Here is a 16,194-nt window from a genome sequence, read left to right on the forward strand (position 1 = left end):
AAGACGGATTGATGCTATTTTAGCCACTGGAGAGAAAGTGTCACTGTAATCAAGTCCAAATATCTTTGTATATCCTTTGGCAATAAGGCGAGCCTTCAGCCGATCAACCTGATCATCTGGACCAACTTTGATTGTATAAACCCAACGACAACCAACAATAGATTTACCTGCAGGAAGGGAAACAAGCTCCCAAGTACCACTCGTATGTAAAGCAGACATCTCATCAATCATAGCAAGTTTTCATCTTGAATGGGAAAGTACTTCACCTGTAGTCTTAGGAATGGAAATAAAGGACAAAGATGATACAAAAGCATAATGGGTGATGACAAAAGATGATAACTCAAGAAAGTATAATGTGGGTTAGCATTACGAGTGGATCTTATACCTTTTTGAAGTGCAACTGATTGACTAGGAAGAGGCAGGTCCGCAGTAGGGGAAGCGTCAAGCACAGGACATGAATCATCTGGGACTGATACTGGACGTGGGCGTCGATGATAAGTCAAAAGTGGTGGCACTGTGGCTGGAGATGGAGAATAACTGTAGATTCCTCAAAGATGGTGTGGCTAAGACTGGAGGTATGGGTAAAACCTCAGAGATATTAAGATGATCAGAAAATGGATAGTAAGGTTGAGATTCAAAGAATGTGACATCAGCGGACATAAGGTAGCGACCCAGATCAGGTGAATAGCATCGATACCTTTTTTGAACTCGAGAGTAACCAAGGAAGACACATTTGAGAGAACGAGGGGCTAATTTATTTTTTCCTGGGGCTAAGTTTTGAACAAAACATGTGCTCCCAAAAACACGAGGGGGATAGAGTAGAGATGTGACTGAGGAAATAGTATGGAATGGGGAACCTTATTCTGGATCGAAGATGATGGCATTCTGTTAATGAGATAGCAAGATGTGAGGACCGCATCGTCCCAAAAACGCAGTGGAACATGGGATTCAATGAGAAGAGTGCGATCAGTCTCAATGAGATGCCTATTTTTTCTTTCTGCTATACCATTCTGCTGAGGGGTGTATGGACATGATGTTTGGTGAATGATTTCTTGCTGAGTCATAAACTCCTGAAACTGGAAGGATAAGTATTCTAAGGCATTATCACTACGAAAAGCACAAATAGAAACACCAAATTGATTTTGTATTTCAGCACAAAAATTTTGAATATAGAGAATAACTCGGAACGATCGTTCATTAAGTAAACCCAAGTACATCTTGAAAAATCATCGATGAAAGTAACAAAGTAACGAAATCCTAACGGTGAACTGACTCTACTAGGACCCCAAATATCGGAATAAACTAATGAGAAAATAGACTCTGAGAGACTCTTAATACTAAGTGAAAACGTAGCACAGGTGTGTTTCCCAAGTTGACACGACTCACAATCTTATATGGATAGACTAGACAAATTAGGCACCATCTTTTGTAGTTTGGATAGACTAGGATGTCCCAAACGTTTGTGAATAAGGTTGGGAGGATCTGTAGCGGAGCATGCTGTGAAGGAATTTGAAGCGGTAAGATGGTAAAGGCCTTGTGATACATGTCCTATGCCAATTGTCTGTCCCGTTTTGCGGTCCTGCATTAGAAAAGAATCATAAAAAAAAGCTATACTACAATCAAGGTCATGTGTCAAACGACTAACAGATGTAAGATTAAAAGGACAACTAGGGACATAAAGAACAAAGTCTAGAGTGACAGAAGATAGGGCTTTGGCTTGTCCAACTCCTTTTGGCTCTGTTCGAATTTTATTAGCTAAAGTAATAGCTGGAAGAGATTGTGAATAAACAATATCAGACAAAAGTGATTTATCACCAGAAATATGATCAGAAGCACTTGAGTCACAACCCATGATCCAAAGGTAGGAGATTGTGCAGTTGAGGCTATTGGTAGAAATATATGCTTACTTGCTTGATACTGAAGATACTCATTATATTCTTTGTCAGATAAATACACCCGTTGATCACCTGTGGTGTTAGACTGAGCAATATGAGCATTTTTAGTTGGTCGACCATGCAAAGAATAGCATATTCCACGAGTATGTCCAAGCCTATAACAATAACTACACTTAGGTCTAGAAAAACATACGCCACGAGTATGTCCAAGCCTTTTACAATAACTACACCTAGGATGAGATCTTCCAAATCGACCTTCCCCTCGTCGATTCTTCATGGACTGTGACGTTTGATTTTTTAATCTTCTCATTAAGGGCTCAGATTTAATCATAGGACTTGAACTTCCAATTTCAATATTTTTGGAGCCAAAAAAAAAATATCATGCCCAAAAGATATCTTGGGAATTTGACTTGAAAATCCCAAGAAGCGAATCTGAATTTCTGAAAAAAAAAAACTGATGTCGCTGGAATTAGGGTTCCGGTGGTTGGAATCTCAAAATAATTGTCGAAATCTGGAAAGGAGCAAGTGGTCGGAGTCAGAATAGACCGGCGACCCCAACAGAAAAAGAAACAACTCAAAAATCGACCGAAGATGGGCTCACGCGCCGGCGCGTGACGCAGATCTCGCCGGAATTTTTGGATTCCGGCTAGCACGTGGAGGGTAATTTTCCGGCGGTTTTCATTGGGTTTTTATGGTCTGATCTTTCCGATCCTTTTGGTGGTGTTGTATTTTTCACACAACCCACAAAATAAAAATTGACCCAAATCAGTCACCGAAATTGACGCACAGTGACTGAGTTATCGTGTCTGATATTTCTAACCTGCTCTAATACCATGTGAGAAATAATGGAGAAAAATAATGTTGAATTGTTGTCTCTAAATTATTACATTGAGAGCCTATTTATAGACACTACATTCCAATCCTATTCCTAATAGGACACTACATTACAATCCCTTTCCAAGTAGAATTCAATATGCTATTCCTATTCTTATTCTAACATTACTGAAGCTACATTTCAGTCCTTTTCAAGTAGGAAACTAAATTACAATGCTTTTTCGAGTAGGATTCTATGTACTTAGTAAAATTAGGTCCTAGGCCAACTCATACCCCAAAAACTAGCTTAAGGGGAGGATTGTCCAAGTTCATATAAGGAGATCAATTGTCATACCTCTTTGGATGTGGGACTCTTAACACTCTCCCGCACGCCCAGACCTCGTTAACTGGAGCGATGACAATATAATATGGCGGTCCAATATCGGCGAAGAAAGAATTGAGATGGAGCTGACTCTGATACCATGATAAAGGAATTAATCTTGGGCCGAATTTAACCCCAAAAGCTAGCTCAAATAGAGGAGGATTGCCAAAACCTTATAAGCAGATCATCTATCCATTCTCAACCAATGTGGGATTTTCACCTACTCTAACACCCCTCTTCACGGCCAGGCCAATTGGAGCATAGACCAGCATAGACCAGGAGCCCAAATAGGGATGAACCTGACTATGATACCATGTAAAGATATGACATCTGAGCTGAACTCATACTCCAAAAGCTAGCTCATGAGGGGAGGATTGTCCAAAGTTCATATAAAGAGACCAATTGCCATCCCTGTTCTGATGTGGGACTCTTAACGTATACCATTCATGTTCCTACTCATATTCTATATCATGTGTATGCTTACACCAAAAGAATAGAGATACAATGCAATTCCATTTAACCTTGTGAATGGAATTGGATTTATCTTCACAGTTTCTGCCGTTTCTTTCCTTCCACTCCGTTCACCAGATACAGTGTGGGATTAAATTCCACCAGATCTTTTGTGTCTTGCTCCCTCCTCTTCTAATCCAAAAACTTAGTAAAGCTGCAGTGTTTTCTGGCTATAGTCCATTCCACACTTGAGATGTTGAGAAACATGGACCAAATTTGTGTTGTGAAGGGGCAGTGTAAGAACAGGTGATTTTTAGTCTCTCCTGTCTTCCCACATAAAGAGCACCAAGAGATTATGATCTTGCCTTTCTTCCACAAAACTTGACGTGTCAGACAAGCTTTCCTATCGACCAGCCAAGTAAAGCACTTGACTTTTGTTGGTGCTGAGTTCTTCCAGACCCTTTTCCACAACCTCTGATTGTTGTTAACTTGTACATTGCCCTCCTTCCTATAAGCCCTGCCAACTGAGAATATTCCACCCTTGCTATGAGCCCACTTTACTGCATCAGGGGTATTATTGGTGCCTGCAAAAGTCCCCACTCCCTCCAATAATTTGGCTACTCTCTCTATTTCCCAGTCGTTAAGCAACCTTCTGAAAGAAAGGTCCCATCCTTTCTCTGTTCAGCAATCACTTGAGATAAGGATAGCAGCTATGAAGCATGTCTCCTGAGAGTTTCTCTGAGAGTTATCCGGCTGGGATAGGGACGCCCATTTGTAACCAATTCCGAAAGGGTTTGCTCATGCTGGCGGGAGCATCCTCTGCTAGTTCATGCAAATTCGAAGTTATCACGGACGAGCCACATGCAGGGAAGGTCGGTTGAATAGTTCCTGTTCCATTCATACTATTGTTATGTGCTATGTCTAGCAGCCGGTGAATCCTATCCAGTATCAGAGTTGGATTGGATATTTCCTCAATTTCCGAGGGTCAGGTCATATCTGAAATTGATCTTGTGTTTTCTTGTTTTCCCATCTGTGCAACTAGTCAATTCCTGGCAAACTGGACACGTAGAAGTGTGAATATTTGCCTAAGCCCCTGCAAGGCTAGCAACACAAAATTGGTTCATGTTCTTCCTATTCGTTGAGCGTCAAACTCCAACTGCATGAGCTTTGAAATCAAGGTCTTCTTGGTTCCTGATAGAAAGGAAAATACCTCCATTTGGGTTGTGAATTCATTTTATGATCCTTTGTCGAAGCAGAGAAATTATGGTGTTTAAATTTGAAATTTTCAACTCATAAGGTGAACTTACGCAGATTGCCGAATTTGTGTTTGGAATGCTAGCGATGGTAGCTTGGTGCACTCCTTGACTGGCCACGCACAGTCTGTAAGTTTATCTGACTATGATTAGGCTGATATTTCTGAATTTTTCTTTCAAAATGCATGCGTAGGCTAGTATTACATTTTCACATGTCATCTAGGTAAGGTATTTTTGAGAAACTTCTGCTTTATTCCATCTAGTTGCATGTGTTCACTGCTAATTTCTTTCTCTGCTTGTGTCCACCATTGTCTAATTTCTTGTTTGGGCACTATAATAGAAACTCTTTATGGTGGTATATTTTCACTTTCGTGGTCATAAAAAACTCTAAAAAATATGTTATTCACTCAATTCTGGTACTAATTCCTGATATGACTCCTCCAACCCCATGCCCCATCCACACCTATTAAAAAACTTATATCTGGTGTATTTGACGCTTAGACTCCTGCAGACATATGTTCTGGATGTTCATCCTTTCAACCCCAGAATCGCAATGAGTGCTGGTTATGATGGGAAAACCATCCTGTGGGATGTAGGTTTCTGGTTCTTTTGATTATTGTATCACATCCTTCTACACAAGTATTTCCGTTTGTTGAACTCTTGTTATTCTATCTCCAGATATGGGAGGGGATCCCCATCCGGACATATGATATAGGACGCTTTAAGTTGGTTGATGGAAAGTTTTCACAGTAAGTAATTTAAAGAGGACATCGTAATGTTTCCCGTATCTTTGATATTTGACTTATAAAGTTTGTTCGCGTTGATAAATGGTGATTCCTTAATGTACTTCAAATCTTAGACATCATCAGAGCTTTCTGATTTGGGGCCGTAGGAGAATGCCAATCCTATCCTTGCTTCAGAATTAATAACTCACTCAGTTCCATTTTCCATTTGATTTACTAACCGGTGCAAATGCTCTTTGCTTTATTTGAAATGTCAAAGTTACTTATTGTGTGGAGATGTGCTGTTTCTTTGTGAAAAAGGGATGGAACATCAATTGTTCTTTCTGATGATGTTGGACAAATATATTTATTAAATACAGGCCAAGGCGAGTCTCAAAAGGATGCTAAATATGATCAGGTATATGAGGCAGTTTCTTTCATTCTCATCATAGTTTTAAGTATTTTACAGTTACTGTATGCGATCTTGAGGCTGTAAATTTCCACAGTTCTTCCTTGGGGATTACCGGCCCCTTATCCAGGATGTGCAGGGGAACGTTCTTGATCAGGTACCTTTAGTTTTGACATAGTAGTTCGCTCCTTCAATTCAGGATTATGACACTTTTTTTTTGTCCTTTGCAAAATTTCTTTCTTGGAGTAACTGGTAAAGTTGTTACCATGTGACCAAAAGGTCACGGGTTCAAGCCTTGGAAACAGCCTCTGGCAGAAATGCAAGGTGAGGTTGTGTACGATACACCCTTGTGGTGGGGCCCTTCCTCGGACACTGCGCACAGCGGTAGCTTTAGTGCACCAGGATGCCCTTTGATGTCATTCCCTTTTCCACCCATCCCATTCAAAATAATATTGCTCGACATTAGTTAAGACTTAATCAATAGCTGCCTTATCAAAAAAAAAAAAAAAAAAGTAAAATTTAAGACTTAATCTTTCAAATGATTAATGAAGTATGAACTGTGAATATGAATTTTTACACTCTATCCAAATCCATTTAATTATCTTTCCAAACAATTTACTGCTAATCTCTAAAGTCAAAGTAGGTCGTGGTTATTGTGAGTTGTGACCAAGAGAGTTGAAGATTCATTCTTTACCATTTTTAAGTTTCACCACTTGTTTTTACTACTAAAGAATTTTCATATCAAACTTATCTGGGTAATACGTGGATGGTCTAATCTGTCAGCAGATACCTACGACTGTTCCATCTTGTATAAGTTTGCCAAGTTCTTTTTTTAAGTTATGAACAACAGGAATTTTCTTTTACCTGTTTCAGGAGACGCAGCTAACTCCATATCGGAGGAACATGCAAGATCTGCTTTGTGACGCAAGTAAATATTAGTTGCTTTCATCATTCGTTCCTTTTTTTTTAATAATTTTTTTGTCAGCTTGCTGAAGATGGCAATGAATGTTTTTTCCCCCAAACATGAAATAACGGGAAAACTAGGTATGCTTCCATATCCTGAGCCATATCAGAGTATGTACCAGCGCCGCCGCCTAGGAGCTCTGGGTACCGAGTGGCGTCCTCCTTCAATTAAGTTTTCTGTCGGCACGGACCCTGGTTTAGGCCTAGGATATCAGGTCTTACCAGTGGCCGACTTGGACATAATAGCTGAACCTCTGCCGGAGTTTGTGGATACCCTTTTCTGGGAGCCAGATAATGGTATTCTGAATGATGAAACTGATTCAGAATATAATATGAATGAAGAGCTTTCTACTGAAGGAGAGCACGAATGTTTAAGGGACGGCTCTTCTAGTGGTTCAGTATGTAGTGAAGAACAGAAGATGAGAAGGAGTCGGAAAGATAGCCTACGCAGATCAAAAAGGAAAATATCTGTATCAGAAGTAAGAATCGACTTTCGCAAACATATTACCTATTCGTTTACCCTGGCTGAGAAACATTTGCATCTTTTTCAGGTGGAAGTCGCATCATCTGGAAGACGTCTTAGGAAGAAAGTTAAGGATGAAGATGTTGGCACTTCATGTAGAAGTCTTAGAACTAGGAAATCCAGAAATGGGAAGAAAGCTACCACTAAAAGGAAGTCAACTAAACCAAAGTCATTAAGACCTCACCGAGGAGCTGAACTTCCTGAAATTGTACATCTTCATTCTGACATTTCTTCAGATGATGAAGATGAAGCTAGCTCTGAAGATGATTCATTGGAAACTGAATCACCAGAATGTTCGTCAAGCGACCAGAGGATTTCATCTGATGACAAGATGCCAAGCAAACAGCGGAGCTATCCAACAGTTGGAGCTATCGATGTGCCTCCTAGATCCACTGAACCTCCAATAAACGGCGAGAACAAAAGGAGATTAGTCCTGAAATTAAAAATCCGTGATGCTAGTAAGGTTGAGCCATCAAAAGACACTGCAGTTCAGTGTGGTGACCAAGCTGATAAGCCATGTTCTTCTCAAGCTTGTGAAGAGATAATTGAAGATAATGTGGTTAACCGAAGGTTAAAGGAGCCGGGATCATCCTATACAGATGAGATTGGCATGGAACTGTTTGGGGAATGCAATAAAATTGAACATATGGTTAATGACAAGGAACCAAAAAATGATTTGAATGAGCATGTCAATAGAGAACCATCTGCTGGTCCAGATATTCAAAGTCTGGCTCTGGCTGATAGTTTAATGGACGAGGCTCAAACGAATCTGGGACAGTTAGAAGCTAGCACATTGCTGGCTGGAAATGGTCCAGGAGATTTAGTATGTTCCTCAGGAGCTGCTAAAACTTCTTCATTATTTCACTTGTCATTGTCACCCAATCATCAGCTGCAGAAAATAGGCGTCGCTCCTGGAGCAAACAAGCCTACTACCGCTGACGACAATCCTGAAGTAAACCTCAAACCTAGAGTGAAGCCAAACATAATAAAGATAAAATCAAAGAAAATGTCTAAGGAGTCTCAAGCTCGTTCTGAGTTTAATCTTCCTACAGATGCTTATCGTGTAGATGAATCAACATCTAAAATCTTTTCCCATTTAGAACAAAACCAAGTACCAGAAACAGGTAATGGCCCTGATAGATTCAGTCAGAATTTGCATTGGGGTGTACTGACGGATGATACCGTTGGCAAAAACAAGTCTCATGGATCTAGAAGCAGTTTACGTAGCAGTCGTGATATTTGTGAAAGTGCTTCTAATGCTTGTAATGATCATAACGAAACAGGTTCTGAATTCCCTCATGTCGCTACTGATGCAGCACGTAGAAAGAGATCCTTGAGATTTACTGCAATGTCAAGAGATACAGCATTAGGGAAAGATGACCTAAAAATAAGAGAGAGTCGTATAGCTGTAGGTTCATCAATAAATACAGGGAAGCTAACCAAGAAGGCCACTGGTTCTCCACCATTAGGATGGACTTCAAGTAATGCGTTCTGCCGGTTATCTAGAGACAGCAAAGAGGGTTCTTCCAGGGATGAAAATGTTTTTTCATCTGGAATGAGTTTGAATGAGGCAGTCAAAAAACTGAATTGGTTGCTATTGTCAGAGCATGAAGAGGGTTACCGCTACATTCCTCAGCTAGGTGATGAAGTAGTATACTTCCGACAGGTGCATTATTTAGTTTCTACTGGTTAATCATTGCCTCTTCTTTCCTTTTACCCCATTTTTTTTTAGAGAAAATACATCGAAACCCCCCCAAACTTGTCGCCAAAACTTACTTTAGACCCTAAACTAATTGGACAATTATATACCCCCTTTAAGAACTTTGAACTGAATTTTATACCACCCCAAAAGTATTATACCACTTTCACTACAGTGTAATACACTCGCGCCATGTCAGAGCCACGTCAAAGCCACGTCAATAAATTTTTTTTAATAATTTTCAAATCAATTATATATATATTAAAAAAAAAATATTTCTAACCTTATTTATTCTATTTATTCTCCAGCCCCACCCTCCACCCCCGATTTCCCATCATTCTTCATCTTCTCCAGTACCCCCAACCCCTACACTACGCACCATTTTCCATTTTCTCCAGCGCCCCCCCCCCCCCCCCACCCTCTATCTCCACCACCATTCTTTTTTTTTTTCAGCACCCCCCACCACCATTCTTCAGCACCCCCACACTGCGCACCATTTTCCATCTTCTCCAGTGCACCCCCCTCCCACTATCTCCACCACCATCCTTCATTTTTTTTAGCGCCCCCAACCCCACACTACCCCACCATCATTCTTCATCTTCTCATCCCACCCCACCCACTTTCCCACCACCAAATTGAGCTTCACTAACTCTCCTCCCCCTTCCTTATTCTTTCTTGTTCAACTTTTTTTTTTATTCTAAACTTAAAATTTTGAAATTTGATTTATGAAAATTTAAACTTTGATGAGATTGTATTTTGTTAGTGAATTGGCTGTGGATTTCAGATTTTTCACACAGATTCAATGGTCTCACTATCACTCTTTTTGGTGTTGTGGAATTACATTTTGATTTGTTGAGCAATAACTGTTTATCTTTCGAACCCAACTCGAATTTTGGCATAGGATACTATTGTCTATCTTTATTTGATGGAAAATTAATGCTTGATTACTTGATTCTTGTCTTCTACTAATGTTTGGACTCAATTAAGAACTTGCAATGGAGAAACAAAAAAGTTGGAGAAGACAACCAAATTAAAAATAAAAAATAAAAAGTGGGACCACATAAAAAGTTTTAAAAAATGAAGTAAGATACTAAAAAAAGAATATTAAATATATTAGTTATATGTTATCAAATAAAATAATGTCACATATATGATTATATTAATTCAGATTTTCTTTCTCTTTTTTTTACACGGTTTTTGGAGAGTGAATACACTCTCTTTATTAAGGGGTGAATTTAATTCAGTTCAAAGTTCTTAAGGAGGGTAAATAATTGTCCGATTAGTTTAGGGTCTAAAGTAAGTTTTGGAGACAAGTTCGGGGGGGATTTCGATGTATTTTCTCTTTTTTTAATGTAATTTTTTTTTTGTTGTTGCATTAATGATTTTCACATCAAATTATTAAGCTATATTTGATTCACACTTGGTGTTTCTCGACATTAGGGGCATCAAGAATATATAGAATACAGTGATTCATCAGAGCCTGGTCCTTGGACAAAGAATGCAGCTGCAGTCCAAGCTGTGGAAATTTGCTTGGTAAAACATCTTTCTTATGCAACTCTTCCTGGCTCTGGTGACAGCTGCTGTAAAGTTACACTTCAATTCATCGATACCTCTTCCCCCGTCTCTGGACACAAGTTTAAGCTCACGCTGCCTGAACTAGTTAACTTCCCTGACTTTCTAATTGAGAGATCAAGATACGAGGCTGCCATGGAGAGAAATTGGTCTTACAGAGACAAGTGTCTGGTTTGGTGGAGGGATGAGAGTGAGCAAGGTGGTAGGTGGTGGGACGGTCAGGTAGTTTCTGTGAAAGCCAAATCTGAACAGTTTCCTGACAGTCCATGGGAAAGATGTGGTGTCCTATACGAAGGTGAAGTAGAACCCCATCCTCATAGTCCCTGGGAACTACATGATGTAGATAGTTCATGGGAGCAACCTCAAGTTGACCTGGAAAGCAGAAATAGAGTTTTGTCGTCTGTCACTGAACTACTGCAGTCAGCAAGCAGAAATCAGGTTTCAGTCTTTTAAATTGTCTAGCCTTGAATTAACAACTGAACTTTGTAGTTCAAAGCATCAGAGCTGAACCTGTTGTGCATGTTACAGGATAAATATGGAATTCTAAAATTGAAACATGTTGCTGTGAAACTGGACTTCATGAATAGGTACTCTTTTTACATTACTTGCATTGCTTTGAGGAAGTTGATTCTATAAGAAATTCCATATCGTACTCAGAACCTTCACCCTGACCATTCCATCCCTCCTCCCTAAAAAGAGGAGTTAAGAAGTTAGAAGTTCCACTTTCGATAATATACTCTCTTTATACTTTGCAGGGGTTTCAATGTTCTTTTTCTTTTCTTTTTTTTTTTGGGGGGGGGTTGTTATAACAACTTTTCAAGCTTTCAGACCTATGTCTATTACACGGTTGTTTGACATGCACAATTATTAATGAACCCAACACGATAAATGATTTGCTCTTTTGCAGATTCCCTGTTCCGCTATCACCTGATATAATCCAGTTAAGGTTAGAGAACAACTACTATAGAAGTTTGAAAGCAATGAAGCATGATTTTTCTGTGATGATAGCAAATGGCGAGGCTTACTTTTCCAAAAATAGAGAGCTTTCAGTGAAAATGAAGCATCTTTCAGAATGGTTTACCAAGAAATTATCAAATTTATGAGGGCATGCTTCTCCGTAGCTTATTAATTCTCTTCCCTTCTCCCAACTGCCTGGCGGATCCAATTTTGTGGAATGGATCTTCAGCGCGTGCGCTCTGGAAATTGTTGGTCTCAGACTCTTAGAGTTGTCTATTGTATAATTTAGGTTTAAATGAGTTGCTTTGTTATGGTAGTATATGGCTGGGTTTGGAGTACAATTTGCACCAAGAAGAATTACAATCTGGAGATGGTGAGCGGGGCATACTTTTTTGTTTTGTTTTCTACCCTGCATGACCAGAGCGTTATGCTGCTTCTCGAGAATGTTACTTAGAAAACAGAATCATCTGAGGTTCACAATACTTTGAGATTCAGGATGCTTTCCGTGTTCGGTCCCAGGGAAAATGGCTCCCACGGAAATTATTTTCCAAGAAAACAAGATAGTTTTTTAAACTTATTTCTTATGTTCGATATGCAAATAAAAATCTTATCCTGAAAGGCATTCGTATGTATCTAAGACAAAATTATGAAGATGGGGCTTGTGGGTTGAGGAGGACGGGAAAATAGGAAAACGTTTTTCGCAGTCCTTTTGTTGTTTTGATTCGAATAGCCAAACCTCCGATGTTGAATGTAAGCAAAGCTTAATCCACTGCGTATAAGCCCACCAACTATTTCTTCTTAGCATTCCAATAAAGTATCCGAATAGATTGGATATAAGATTTAGAACCTACTCTATTCAGGAAATATATCACATGTACAATAAAATTTGGACTGCTATTGTTTCAACTTTTAACACAGTTTTCTCTGGCCAAAGTCCTCTTTATCTTAAAACTAAAGTTGTAAAATCACTTGTTGAAAACACTTGAAAAGTCCAATAAAGTCAAATTACCCACTTCGACTTTGATGCTTTTTTTCTTTTCTAAGCTTAAATAGTTGTTTTCCATCTTTATTCAATTCGTTAACATTAGTAAATCAAACTAGGAGCGTGTAAGCAGAGCTAAACTAAAGAAACACTTCCCGGTTCAATCCGGCCAACTATATTATAACGGCTTATGTGTGATGTTGTATCGGAAATGAAGAGATGGTTATTTAATTCGATGTTGTTTAAGAAGTAGTTCATACGCAGATCTGGGCAGTCTTGGTCCTATTGGAAGTACCAGTGAATATCCAAATCGAAAAGTGAAAAACATTCATTTAATGTTGACTATTTATTCAGTGTTTGGACATTCAGGATCTCAGAGAGCCGACACTTTTGTAGTTAGCAATGAAAATGGAGACAGTTATTTCATCTATTTTGATTTTGAGTAATTATTTCAAATAATCAATCAAATAACTTATTGGATAAAATATACAGATTATTTAATCTCGTGTTTGGATGTATACTTATTTTTATATGAGCAATACCGATATTGGCCTTACCACAAATTTGATATTATTTTATACAATATCCAATATAGGATAATAATTAGAAATTAGCTATTTAGAACAATCAAGTGAGACAAATGTCATTCTCCCTAAATCTTCTCTTGAAGTCCCTTAAGAATGCCAAAGTTAAAAAGTAAAAAAAAAAAAGGAAAAATGAAAGCTATTCTACTGTGGCGAAAGCAAAATTTTTATCAAGGAATTCGAAATATAAATAAAAGAGAAGTAACATCTAAAGATTACATGATGATAAATCGGGTCAATGGAGCGGGGTGAAGCAAAAGACAAAATTAATCTTAACCGCTAAATATAATTTTCTTTGTCATATTTTAATTTAACATTTCTTCCAGTATTAATCTACTTTATCGAACTCTACATAAATCTTACGTTTTTTTTTAAATGTTTTCTTTACTTTGATTTTTTGTACTTTTTCCTTCTGAAGTAGTGCATCTTTAATAATTTATATATATGTGTGTATATATATGTGTATGTATGTATGTAAAACATACATATTGTTATATTTTATGCATATAAATTTTCTCTACATGTATAATCTATAATCTATATCTATATCTATAATTTATAATAATAATTAATTTAGGTGTACGCGCCTTGCGCGTGTACCTCACTTTAACGAGTTCAAACATTACACTAAATAGGATATTTGTTTAAATAATAAATATGAATATAATAATTAAATTTAATATCTTTTTGAGTATGTAAAGATGGAGAATTTTTTTATTAAACCTAACCTTTATCAAAATTATTTTTAAAAGTTGATCGACATTCATCTATCATCTGTAAATTGCAACAAAATAATACAGTGATTGAGACATCAAAATAATACAATTAAATCTAATCTTTACACACAAAAAAAAATTCAAAGTCGCCCGACACTCATCTACCACCTGTAAACATACGATAATAAAGATATCAAAATAATACAACTAAATCTAACCTTTACATAAAAAAAATTCTCAAAGCCGACTAACATTTATCTATCACCTGTAAACTGCAACAAAATAATACGATAAAAGTGATATCAAAGCAATACAATTAAATTTAAATGTTACACACAAAAATTCCTATAAGCCGGTCGAAATTCATCTACGAACTATAAATCACCACAAAAAAACAAACTAATAGAGATATTACGATAATACAATTAAGAATAACCTTTACCTAAAAAAAAATTCAAAGCCGACTGACATTCATCTAGCATCTGTAAATTAAAATAAAATAATAAGATAATAAAGATATCAAAACAATTCAATTAAACCTAACCTTTACACAAAAAGAATTCTTCAAAACCAACCAACATTCATCTACGACCAGTAAATTATAAAAAATAATAATATAATAGTGATCACAAAGCCTCGATTTTGATCCAGCTAATTCAAGTCTGAGCGAAAATTTTGACACTAAAGAATGATTTTGAATGAAAACAAAGAAGATATATATATATATATAAACACACATGTTGAATTCTATTATGCTGATAAAAATAGTGAAGAAGTTGATGGTTAAAAAGATCAAGCATCCACCAATCTAGATATGTAATCGAATCAAATTAGATGAGCATCAATCATATTCTCCCAATAGACAAAGCAGTTTAACGTACATCTCAATATTTATAAAGTATTTCCTTAATAGAGTCCTATTTTAAGAGTATTTTTCTAATTTAACCGGAAAATATTAATTAATTCTTCTATCATATATTTTAGGAGTGTCATATATTTGAGGAAATCTAATTAATATAATAAAAATAATTAAATAATAAATAAATAAATAAAATAGTGAAAAGAAAGTTTTGTCTAAAGGAGAGTCTTTTAATGAAGGGTAAAAAGTTCAAATCACTTTTAAGGGTCTACACACTTTTAATATATTATAGATTATAGATATATTAAAAGTTTAAAGGGATCTAGAAATATTGTTTGAACTTTTTGCCCTTCATTTAAAGTCCCTGCTTTAGATAAAATCTTCTTTTTCACTATTTTTCTTCTAATATTTAAGAGTGAAAAATTAATTAAATATATTTATGGTAAAACTTTTCCTTATTAGAAGTCATAAAAATTTCAATATTTTTTCCTAATTTAAGAGCTGAAATTAATCAAGTATATTTATGGTAAAAACTTTTCTTATTAGAAATCATCAAAATTAATGACAACTGATATTATTTTTCATTTAGTTTAAGAATTCTAAATCAACTAAATTTGATTTTAAGAAGATTTGAAAAATCTAAAAATAGATATAAAATTATTAGAATAAGAAAAATTTAAGAAGTATCATATTTTTAAAAGTTTTAAGTATGTAATAAGAATGTAATCAATGATTTTGTAAAAATTTGAGTTTAAAAATAAGGAAAAGTTTTTAAAATTTTAAAAATAAAATAATCGTAATACAAATATAGTTCAAATTGATGTGTCTCTCTTAGCCGGCGGCAACAAGGAAAAAAGGTACTATATGACAAACACAAAAATGATGATTGATCAACCACTTAAAACTTCTGGTGGTAAAACATATATGCGTATATGGTTATGTTTATATTATTATAGTAAAGAGTGAAATTTTTTTTGAAAAGTGAATTGAACTTTTACATTTTATTAAAAATTTTCATAATAGAAAAAATCATTTAATTTTAAATAATTAAACATTACATGTGTGATTAAACCAATACTCTTAAAATATATCTAGCTATTAGTTTTTCTAAATGGAAATTGTATTCTCTCTATTAATCTAATTACAACAACAACAAACTCAGTATATTCCCACCTAGTGGGGGTCTGAGGAGGATAAAATGTACGTAGTCCATACTACTACCTCTAGAGAAGTAGAGAGGTTGTTTTCGAAAGACCCCCGACTCAAGACAAAAGGGCAAAGGACAAAAACTCCAAAAGCGCGCAACAGGAATAAAATAACACAATAATAAAGTACACAAACAGACAATGGACCTCCCTCCCCCACCCCTAGACCTACCAACCAAGCCACACCAAACCCTCCTAACTACAGACTAC

General features: G+C 36.6%; 1 protein-coding gene across 3 annotated transcripts in view; it reads left to right on the top strand.

The window, feature by feature from the left end:
* LOC107853569 (PH-interacting protein) overlaps window positions 1-12,256 on the top strand; it is a 37,763-nt gene extending 25,507 nt beyond the window's left edge. For all 3 annotated transcript variants that reach the window (XM_047398661.1, XM_047398662.1, XM_047398663.1), the window contains 11 exons: window positions 4,852-4,922; window positions 5,305-5,385; window positions 5,472-5,542; window positions 5,837-5,933; window positions 6,022-6,081; window positions 6,798-6,852; window positions 6,969-7,366; window positions 7,439-9,076; window positions 10,550-11,119; window positions 11,210-11,268; window positions 11,589-12,256. In XM_047398661.1, the coding sequence (XP_047254617.1) occupies window positions 4,852-4,922; window positions 5,305-5,385; window positions 5,472-5,542; window positions 5,837-5,933; window positions 6,022-6,081; window positions 6,798-6,852; window positions 6,969-7,366; window positions 7,439-9,076; window positions 10,550-11,119; window positions 11,210-11,268; window positions 11,589-11,784 (3,296 nt within the window). In that variant the 3' untranslated portion in view covers window positions 11,785-12,256. The remainder of the gene's footprint in view (window positions 1-4,851; window positions 4,923-5,304; window positions 5,386-5,471; window positions 5,543-5,836; window positions 5,934-6,021; window positions 6,082-6,797; window positions 6,853-6,968; window positions 7,367-7,438; window positions 9,077-10,549; window positions 11,120-11,209; window positions 11,269-11,588) is intronic.
* Window positions 12,257-16,194: the final 3,938 nt, after the last annotated feature.

Source organism: Capsicum annuum, chromosome 1 (genome assembly GCF_002878395.1).
Source record: "Capsicum annuum cultivar UCD-10X-F1 chromosome 1, UCD10Xv1.1, whole genome shotgun sequence".
In the NCBI taxonomy this organism is placed as follows: Eukaryota; Viridiplantae; Streptophyta; class Magnoliopsida; order Solanales; family Solanaceae; genus Capsicum; species Capsicum annuum.